Here is an 11,597-nt window from a genome sequence, read left to right on the forward strand (position 1 = left end):
GTTAGATGTGTGGGAGATGGATCCTGAGGATTTTATAAGAGTTAAGTTAGATGAACTTGGTCGACCTATTGGTGAAGAAGCAAAGACTCTTACTCGATTCATTGGAAGTGTAGTGCGAAGGCCCCAATATGCTCCAATCAACTATACAAGTTGGAAATTGATGCCAAAGAATAACAAAGAGGAGATGCTTAAATTAATAGAGGTTTCATGATTGCTATTTTTCTTTTACCTATGCATTCATAATTTATGTTATGATTAAATTTATATTCATATTTTTTGTTTAACAATTTTTATTGTTTAGGGTAAATTTGAGTTCGTCCCTCCTATAAATGATGCTACAAGGGAGATGTTGAAATCCGAGATGAATGACAAATGGAGACAATGGAAGCATGATTTAAAGAGAGCATTTGACCCCAGTAAGACAGAAGAAGAAATTGCTTCTACATTAATTGATGATCGAGTTGATCCAGGTCAATATCGTGCTTTAGTTCATCATTGGTTTTCAGAAGAAGGGCAAGTAAGTTGTTTTACATATATATGTATTTTATATAACATTATACACATATGTGACATTTCTTCCTTATGAATTCTTGCTTTGTACAGAAAATAAGTGGAATTAATAAGCAAAATCGTGCTAAGCTTGAAGATACCCATTGTATGGGTACAAAAAGTCTTCCAGTAGTGATTGATGAGAAGGTTTGTTTGCATTCATTGTTATTGAATTATATATTTTTATGTGAAACTCACAATTTATTTGGTTTTAGAAAAAGAAAAACAAAGGAGTGTTGCCTGAACGTCATGTGGTATATATTGATACTCGAACTCGTAAGAATGGAACAATTGTCAATGACAAAGCTGCTGATGTTATTGTAAGATTTCATTATATATGTTTTGCCTGAACATCTATAATTATTTTGTTGATTTTTTACTTTGTTGTATATATGTCACACTCTTATAATTATGACTTCTTTTTATATAAATGGTGTTTCAGGATGAAATTAAAAAGCACGTATCCGAGGGTGAGACATCGCAAGCATCTCAAAGCAAACAAGGTTCCACATTTTGGAAGGATGACTTGCTTGCAAAAGTACAAGGACCTGAAAATGAAAAGAGAGGACGTGTGCGCTGTTTGGGCAAGATTCCACCTGCAAAAAAGGCAAAAGCTTCATCATCTACAGATGCAGATTTACATCAAGAAGTTGCGCAGATTAAGGGATTGTTGACAAATGTGTTGAAATTAATGCAAAATCATTTGCCAGAAGAAGCTGTGCAAAACATCCTACAACTTGCAGCTGAACAGGTATGCTAATATCAGATAAATTTCTTTTATATTTTGTTTGAAAAACTTGTTCTACATGCAATATAAAATTAACTTGTCTAAATAACACTGTATTAGTTTTGACTGTTAGTTTAATTAGTTTTAGCACTAATTATGACGAATTCCTTATATTGTTATCTTTGTTCAAAATTTACATCCTTTTTTTATAGGTTCCTGATGCTTCAAGTAAGCCAAATGATCAAAACAATTCAGGATCTCAAAGTTCATGAAGATTATGAAGATAGTAGGTATTTAATTTGATTATTTTCATTAAGATTGAAGTTAATTTTGTTAAATACATTCACTTATATTAATGCTTCATTATAATTTAATTTGCAGGTGATAACTAGAAGTGAAGGTGCTCATTTTGTTGATTGTTGGTGATTTATGTCTATCATAGTTTGTCATTGTATTTTGTATGCACCATATATATGTACTTGGGGCATAACATGTTATGTATTTTTTTTTAGATTTTCATGATTTGTTTGTAATATTGATACTTATAACTTTAGGATATGATTTATTTTTAATATAATTGGAGTCTTTTTTAAAGTGATGGTTATTCTTATATAAATTTAAATATATAAATTGAATTTTAAATTTTAATTTTTTATAATAAAATTGGTGGTTATAATCTATACCCACAGAAAAATTATCATGTGGCTACATGCTATACCCACGGAAAAAAGGCTGTGGGTAATTATCTAGTCATTATTTGTGACGGTTTTTAGTTCTGTCACTAAAACCTGTAGTGACGGAATGAAAAATTCGTAGGTATAATTCGAGGCATTTTCTGACGATAATGGATACCGTCACTATATGTTATACCCACGATAACAAAACCGTAGGTATAATTCATGGCATTTTGTGACGGTAATGGATACCGTCACTATAAGTTATACCCACGACAAAAAAATCGTAGGTAAAGGCATATTAAATACGACGGCCATAGACGTCCGTGGGTATAGGATTTTGAGGTCTATACCCACGGTTTTCATGTTTTTACCTATGGTTTTTTACCGTGGGTATATGGCAATTTTCTTGTAGGGTGGCGGTGGTGGAGTCCGAGGCTGGTGGCTTCTCCATGGGTGCAATTGATTGCGTGAAGCAATGGGCTTTAATTTGTTTGCTGTGTCTGCATGCACAAACCAACACATGAAACAAATACAGGTAAATCCAATTAATGACAATGTAACCAAAACAAAATCAAATAAAATAAATGCCTTCTGGTTTGCATTTATAGATCGTGTCGTCACATATGGCCATCAGCTCTCTCTATATATACATATATGAAATTCATGTGACTAAATCAACTGATACTCTAACTTAATTTGTAGCTAAGATTGAGTTTTAGAAGCAACGCTTGTTAATTATTTTCATGTAAGAGTTTAATTAGTAAAGAAATATATAATCTTTTGTTAACATTTTTTGTTAAGAAAAAAAGAAATAATCTTTATGCACCAATAGGGCTAATGATTATATATATAGATAAAAATTGAAAGTAATGTGTAGAGTTCATACAGAAATGATGTGAATTAAGTTTAAGAAAAAACTTTTCAACTGTTTTTTATTGTAATAAGTACTTAACCTTTTTGAGAGTTCTGTTAATTCTATACTTATGAAATTAGTTTCTTAAACATATAAATCATATAGCTTTATGGTGTACCAATAAGACACAATTTGCCATTTTGAATAGAAAAATAGATAATCAAGGACTCAATTTCTTTAATTTTGTTGTCTGGGTTGTAATTAAATAACCTAAGCTCAAGGATTTTAGACTCTCCAATGTCTTAATCATTTCAAAAAATGAAGAAGAGAGAGAGAGAGAGAGATCATCCATAAATCAGCAAAGCTACAAAACATGAAGAAATTAAGTTTACCTGGATGCCTTCTCCAAGAACTCTCAACCTCCCAGATCCAACCTTATATGAGCAACTTGAAGGCCCTCCAGAGCCAAAAGTGTGTAGGCATGAGAGGCAATATATATCAAATGATGAGAAGGGGACAACACTCCATTGGCGTGAAAGGTTTCACAGAATCTTCGTTTTGGTGGGAACTGGAAAGAGAACAATTAAGCTAGAAAGAGAGCAGGAATAATGAAGGGGATATGCAGCAAGAGTTGGGCTAATTTGAAGCGTAGGGAGTTGAGTATTTCTTTGCTTTCAAGGGTCCCTTTTGGACATATTTGGTTAAGGACGCGAGCGAGGCGAGACTGAGGCATTGATAATTGGAGGAGCATTTGGAGTCGCCATGCAAGATGCATACACAGTTTGGGAATATAATTAGGTAGTCAAATTAAAGCCGAGAAGGAAAGGGTGTGAAGCCAGCGAGGAAAAAAGAGAATTGTCTTTCCCAATTGATTAGTTTGTCTTGACTAGGACGGATTAGGTCAGAAGAGGAAGAAATGAGAAAGGAGACTGAGGAAACAAAGCAATTTAATTATGGCTAGCTTGTGCAGCTGTGAGGGCAAGGTACTAGCCAAACTATACAAGTCCAGCAGGAGGATGATCGATCATATTAGCTCGATGTAGAACATGCGTAGGAGCTTGGGAATTAAGGTCATTAGGAACTAGAAAAATTCAAGCTCTTTCATGGTGATCCAATTCTATATGGTTTTCCAAGGACTTCTTTGACACTGTTACATGCCCTCGAGCAGTCCCGCTGCTCTTGTTTCTAGAAGCAGCAGCACTCCTTGGAAGAAAGTCATAGGTCTAACTACCTGGTTTTGGAATCCTCCCTCCATAACCTGTGGACTACGTGAGTCCTCCTTGGAAAAATCCACTAATTTTCTATTTAGTACAGGTGTAGAAATCAACCTGTTTTTACAATTTAAGGAAAAAAACTCAATAGCTATATAAAAAGGATTAAGGACTTAAGGTATACACCTTAATTTCTAAATATGAAAGACTATAAAAGTAAAATAAAATTATGACTGTTTGTTGTTTTTAGAGCTTTTCTCTTGCTTCTCTATCTTGAAAAAGCTTCACCTAACTATACTATTTAATGTCACTCGATATTCGTCAATCAACATAATAGATCATGTGATGTTTTCTGCTAGTTGTTGACTCCACAATTCATCATCAATCCAGTTGATGGAAACATTTTGGTTGGCTCAAATGTTGTCAATTGACTATACATGATAAAATCTTATTTTTAAATTCAAATGAGAATTTGATTGCGTAGTTAACTCAAACGCTATTGATTCAACTCTAAATAAAATATTTTATTTGCATGTAATTTATCCTCAGTTGACTCCATAATTAAGTTAGCACACCAGTCAATTAGGATCAACCTCCACTTGACTAGATCATCAATTATAATCCTAAAACACCTTATTTCTTGGTTGAGTCTATGCCTAAGTAAAAATCTATTTGACCTCTAAAGTATAAGTCATTTAACTCTCACAACTCACTTAAGAGTTTACTTTTATAGTTTCACTTTGTCTGCAATATCATCTCCCATTAGGTAGTAAGTTCGTTAGCTTATTCTAAATGTCAACCTTCACTATTTCACCCATATAGTTCACTTTCTTTCAACTACATCAAAAAAAAAGATGCTACAATTCACATTGCCCAATTGGTTATTTCTTGTCAGGTTCTCATTCCCTCGAATGCATCAACCCTCGGCTCAATGCTCATGTCATCCTTCAATTCTCCCACCTATCTATACTCCACCTCTTGTGGCTCTCATTAAAGGTTTCACCTCAATGTTCCTTATCTTATAATCTTTCAAATGTATCATACCATCCTTCTTAAATCTTCAGTGAACCTAGAGCCATTAAGCTGCACCAATTTGACGTCTTCATCCATGTCTCAAAATCATCAAGTCACAAGCTCTACAAGCTGTGTGCTTCCTACTAAGTTTATATGCATCTTAATGCGCACATTAGTAATATAGGCAAACTTAACTTAAATCTTTTTCTTAATGCATCAAAACAACTTGGTCAAATGCCACTTAGGACATGATTGCAATAATAAATTTTCTTTTTAATGTTTGACAATCTATTCAGGTTATTTAAAGTGATAAAAGCCACAGAATCATAAATAGTCTCCCCCTTACATTTATGCTCTCCTTGAGATAGGATTTGCCAAATAAGGAAATAAGGTTTAATTACCAAACTAAATATTTTTTTCTCCCTTTTTGACACACATCAAAATAATTGTTATAGAGTCATGCAACCACATGTAATTAATCTAAATGCAGAAATTTTGCAAAGAGATTAAAACATGTTCACGTAAATCCAAAACTCATTCAAAAATATGTTAAAAACTTTAATTTATAACTTTCTATTAGATTTCAGTCGACTCACTATTTAACCCAACCAACTGAACTATGTGACAATTGACTAAGCATTGTCTCGATCGACTAGTGTTTGAAAGTGGCAACAATCTAGTTTTTGAAAATCATAAAAAACACAAAAAGTTCAAAAAGTTTTGAAATTTTGTAGAGAAATCCTTTTTAATAGAAAAACTAAAATTTTCATGAAAAATTATTGTAATTTTTGAATTTGATATAGGTTCAAAACAAGCTAAAAGTTTCAATAGCTTGGAATTCAAAAGTGTTACTTTTAAAAATCCTGTCAAACCACAACTATATGTTTTAAAGGTAAGCATGCAACAAATATGAATTTTAACAAGAAGTAAGATGATCATGCAAACATAGATCAAATTGTTTCTATGCATTCAACTAATTTAACCTGCTAATCATCTAGGGTTGAATTTACCACTCTTTTTCAACATTGTTGGAACATGCTAAATCCATTTACTATGATGAGGTTATATTCTTTGGGATCCAAAATTATTGGTCTCAATTGGTTTACAATGTATCTACTAGGGATGATCTCCCTAAATACCTCTGTAGGATCAATGCTCATGTTGATGTTTCTAGGCCTAAAGGGTTCAAATCCATTAGGGTGATTTCTTAGATACCTTTGTAAGATCAAGACTCATGTTGATATTTAATTTCTAGGCCTAAAGGGTTCAAATGACCTTTTCAAAGATTATTGGTGTAATCATGCTTTAGTTTGATCTTGTTTGACCAATGTGTTTTGATGTTTGGCTATATGCTTGGTCAAAAGATGTTAAGTTAGAATAATGTGTTAAGCCTATATGGAGTATTAAGTAGATCAATGTTGATTGGATAATTCATAGTGGATGAATTCTATATAGGTCAACATTAATTGTGTTATATTTGAGAGGTGTCCTAAAGCAATCGTCTTAGATATTATATTATTTATTAGATAAATAAAATTACTATTTGAGTATACATTCTTTGTATATTTGATTTAATCTTAAACTTAATTACTGATATTCATAATATAATGTCTAACATGAGAGAATTGTGATTAGATCACAATTAGTGAGTTTTTCTACATATACAATTATGTATGTATTGAAATGTTCCATATTCGATGAATTGATGAGATTGGACATCATCAATTTGGTGAGACTAGCATATGTTAGACTCTTTGGTTTTACCAAACAGCGGATCCTCATTGGTTGAAAACATTCAGATGTTCAGAGTTAACATATGGATGCTAGTTAAGGGTAACTAGTTCATTGGAAGTGACCTGCCATGAGATTTCATGTAGTTCTATGAATGTCTATGAAGATTTCATTACAGCTCATATGCAAGTTTTCTTCGACTTGAGGTATTCAAGTCATCTTGGTCATTGAGACTTATACACTGACATCTTAATCAAGCATCTCTACGGAAGTGTAGATTCAAGATGATTGAGTATAAACCGAAATATTCACAGTTGTTTGAGTAGCCAACAGAGGATTCACCACTCCTTTAATTAGAAGACGCATACCCTATGACCACTTGTCAGAATTGTTACTCGTAAGTCTTTAGCCAAATCAATAACACGTTAAGAGGATGATCCTCTTAGATAGTTGAACTAAATAAAATTGTGAAAAGAACAGAAGCATGAATAACTATAGCTGTTGAAAGGTTCAGAAGTAGTTCTGGAATCAACTGTGATTTTTTTGATTAATTGGTCATGATGTACTGCTAGATATCACTCATGATCGATCCATAATTAATGGTTAATTATGGGTGACTAACATAAACTAGGAACCTATAAGGTCACACGCTCTATGAGTTTCTTCAAGAGACATAAAATGATTTGAGAATTAGATTATCAGATCGAGAGATATTGAGTCTACTTAAACTAGACGAATGACAAATATGGAAGATATTTTATCGGAAAGAAAGCACGGATGAGCCACGTCATTTGAAGATAAAGTGGACCCTCTTTGTTTTAATTATAAACTAAATTTGTTTGGTTTTAATTAAAGGTGGTTTGATTTTGAACCAATTTGATTTGGTTGTGAACTAAACTTGATGTTAAAAGATAGGAGTTTGGTTTAACAGATTCTATTATTTTTTTTAACAAAATTTATCTATTAAACATTTATTAAAATATTTTCTAGTTGATGAATTGATAAGATTGGATATCATCAATTCTGTGAGACTAACATATTTTAGCCTCCTTGATTTTACCAAGCAGTCGATCCTCATTGGCTAGAAATATTGGGATGTTGAGAGTTAACATATGGATACTAGTTAAAGGCAACTAGTTCATTGGAAGTGACCTACCATAAGATTTCATATGATTCTATGAATGCCTATGAAGATCTCATTACAGTTCGAGTGCAAGTTTCTTCCGACTTGAGATATTCAAGTTATCTTGATTATGGAGATTTATACTTTGACATTTTAAGCAAGTGTCTCTACGGAGGTATGAACTTAGAATGATTGGGTATAAGTTGAAGTGCCCAAAGGTATTTGAGTAGCCAACAGAGGATTCACCACTCCTTTAATTAGGAAACGTATACCTTATGACTACTTGTTAGGATTGTTACTCGTAAGTCTTTGGCTAAACCAATAACACGTCAAGAGGATGATCCTCTTAGATAGTTGTTTTGAGTAACTTGAATCTGAAGGACAAAGAACTATAGTTTAGGGTATGTGTGACGTAGTCAGCCTAGTAGGGACTACATATAGACCATATCCTGAATTAAGCAGGTATAAGATGGTGAAAGGAACATAGGCATGAATAATTGTAGCTACTGAAGGGTTCAGAAGTGGTTCTAGAATCAACTATCATTTTTTAATTAATTGGGGGTCATGATGTATTACTAGGTATCACTCATGATCAATCCGTAATTAATGATTAATTATGGATGGGCAACATAAATTAGAAACCTATAATGTCACACACACTACGAGTTTCTCTAAGAGATATAAAATAAGTTTGAGAATTAGATTATTAGATCGAGAAAGATTGAGTCTAGTTGGAATAAACGAACGACAAATATAGAAAATATTTTACCGAAAAGGAAGTGTGGATGAGCCACGTCTTTTGAAGATAAAGTGGGTCCTCTTTGGTTTAATTATAAACCAAATTGGTTTGATTTTAATTAAAGGTGATTTGGTTTTAAATCAATCCGATTTAGTTGTCAATCAAACTTGAGGCTAAAAGATAGGAGTTTGGTTTAACAGATCCTGTTAATTTTTATTAACAAAATTTATCTATTAAACATCTATAAATATAACTCTTATGAAGATTTATTTATAGAGATTAAAAAGTTAATTGTTAGGTTTTAAATCCAACACAAACTTCTCCTCCTTTTGCCCTTGTCGCCACCCAACAAGAACCTTCCTCTTCTTGTTGTTGTCGCCCAACAAACTAGGATTTGTTGTTGCTACCGACCATAGAGCCTATTCCAAAGCTCACCACCGGATTCTAATCCTCCAAGGATCAGTATCTCCCAAGGCCTGGCCATTCTGGAGCTAAATAAAGTTGTAAATCAACGGTGGAAGCAAGGAACGCAAGGAGAAGTAACGACTATTTCTCCACCGAAAGGTATTGCTTCTTTCTTTGGATTTGATTTTTGTTTCAAGGCAATTGTTGTAGCTAGAACATCCACACCATATAAGTCCCTTCTTGACAATGAACCATATGATCTTCGAATGGTGTGTGATCCCCTTCGTTCAATTCGATTCATATTGTCGAGTTATTTTGAGTCGTCGGATACAGAATTGGACCGTAGGTCTTCTCTTAGATTGCTTGTCTCCCCCCTTCAACTAGTATCAAAACAGAGACATGACACATGACTTAGAGAACTCATCTCGAGGAGATCTCAATGTGGATACAAATAGAGACAACCTTGCTCAAGGTTGTTAGTTGATTTCATTTTTGCTCAGCGTCATTCAAAATGTATAAAGTTGTTTATATCTTATTTATGATTATGTTTACATGCGTGTGATTCCTTAGATGAATTTTTGCATAGTTAGTGATAAAATTATTTATTACGCTTCCATTACTATGATTTATGAAATCAAAATTTAAAATTACACATGTAGAAACCTAACAGATTGGACACTTAGTAGTTGAGTTGAGAAGTTCAATAGGTATTGGCAAGTAGAAAATCTAACAAGTGGCGGTAGGTTGAAAATCTAATAGGTGTTGGCAAGTGGTTGTTCTAACAAGTGAAAGTGAACTTAAGGCTGGGTAAGTAGAAATCCTAGTAAGTGAAGGTTAATTGACACTGGACAGATGAGAAGTCTCGAAGGCTAGACCTTTTGGCAAGTGGAAGTTCTGTTGAGTCAAGATTAACTAACATTGAGTAAACTATGAAGTTCTGGAGGCTAGGCTTGTAATCAAGGGAAAGATCTTGTAGATCAAGGTTGATTAATACTAGATAGATATGAAAGTATTAGACACACAGTCTCTTGGCAAGACAAGAACTCTATTAGATCGACAGATGCTAGAGGGAGGAGAATAGTTGAATGTTTATTTTTGATTGCAATTCTATAAAATTAAGTTAATGTAACGAAAATACGAAACAATGAAAAGAAAATAATTAACACAAACCAAATAATTCTTTTAATGTGGTTCAAAATCTTCAGTTCCTATTTCACGATCTATGATTCTTTAGTGGATCACCCCTCGCAAAGCTATTATTTTTTCTTCCTTTTTACTATTAGAGGTGGAAAAACCTCTTACACTCTTCTTACACATGAAATTAAGTACAAGACCAGAGAAATGAGAATTGGAGCACAAGAAAGCAAGAACGTTAAGCTTAAGATTACAAGAATGAGCACTTTATGTAGTCTTCTCATGCCTCCACAAGTTCATATACACAACGTTTACCTCCTTTTCATTCGTTAAACAACTCTTCCATCCTTTGATCAGTTTACTAGATCATACCTTTATTTGACTGTTGACTTGATTTTGTAAGTCTGTTGCACTATAATGGCTACTTTAATCGACTAAGTTAGGCCATCAATCGATTGAACTGAACACTAGCTCATAGATATATGGTCATTATAGTTTATTGATATCAAATCGATAAGTCTCATCTAGATTTTCTATTGCTAATCAGTGGACTGGCCTAGACATCCAGTTGATTGACTTGGCATTAATTGGCTAATAAGTAAACTATCTCCTGACATCTTATAACTTTCTCTTCAACTCTCAGTCAATTAACCTGGAACATCAACAAATTAACTGGGCATCAGTTAACTAGACAGTTGGATTATCCCTAAATAAAAACATTTTGTAAGTTTATATTTGACCTTGAGTTGGCTACCTAGTTGACCGCCGTACCAATTGATTAAAATATTTTTCCAATTTGCTATACATCTAATTCTAACCACATCTAAGGTAGAGTCTATTCCTAAGTCTAGCTCCATATCTACCTGATTGTATAAGTGTATTCAACTCATCCTTATAGGGGTTTACCTACATGCTAAAAGACTCCATGTGTTGAGACTTCATCATGCCAAGAAGTCTCACGTTTGGTTCTTCCATGCCTAGAGACTCTTCGTCATTAGGACTTCATCATCTTGCTTAACATCTAGTCCTTCTTAACTTGTTAGAGTTTTAATTCACCAAGTAACTAGTCCTTAACCTACTTGTACTTCCTCGTGCCAAGTATTCAGTCTTTGACTGACTTAGACTTTCTTTTGCTAAGTATTCGATCTTTAACTTACTTGGACTTTCTCTTGCTAAGTATTTGATCCTTGTTGACCTTCTTGTTCTCCCACTTATTGCATTTATAATGTTGGTGCAGGGAGCACCAGATGATCAAATCTAAGTTTTGATAATGGCAAAGGGTTTAAGTTAAGTGTGTGAAGTGATCTGATGAGCTTAACTAAGTGTACAGGTAGCACAGGAAAGCCCTAGTTAGTGCAGGTAGCACAGGAAAGCTCTAACTGAGTGTGTAGCTAGGCAGTGGAAGTTCTAGCTAGAAGCTAGGCAACGAAAGTC

The 11,597-nt window shown here is 33.6% G+C and overlaps 1 protein-coding gene across 1 annotated transcript; it reads left to right on the forward strand.

Moving 5' to 3' along the window:
• Window positions 1–301: 301 nt before the first annotated feature.
• On the forward strand, window positions 302–1,756 carry LOC141815565 (uncharacterized). Its single transcript, XM_074703519.1, has 6 exons — window positions 302–517; window positions 604–696; window positions 765–869; window positions 992–1,300; window positions 1,489–1,566; window positions 1,658–1,756. Exons 1-5 carry the CDS (start codon window positions 347–349, stop codon window positions 1,546–1,548), a joined length of 738 nt encoding a protein of 245 aa, XP_074559620.1. The 5' UTR covers window positions 302–346; the 3' UTR covers window positions 1,549–1,566; window positions 1,658–1,756.
• Window positions 1,757–11,597: the final 9,841 nt, after the last annotated feature.

The sequence above is a fragment of the Curcuma longa genome, chromosome 2, assembly GCF_044706935.1.
Source record: "Curcuma longa cultivar G26 ecotype Majalengka, Jawa Barat chromosome 2, ITB_CL_G26_1.1, whole genome shotgun sequence".
Lineage (NCBI taxonomy): Eukaryota > Viridiplantae > Streptophyta > Magnoliopsida > Zingiberales > Zingiberaceae > Curcuma > Curcuma longa.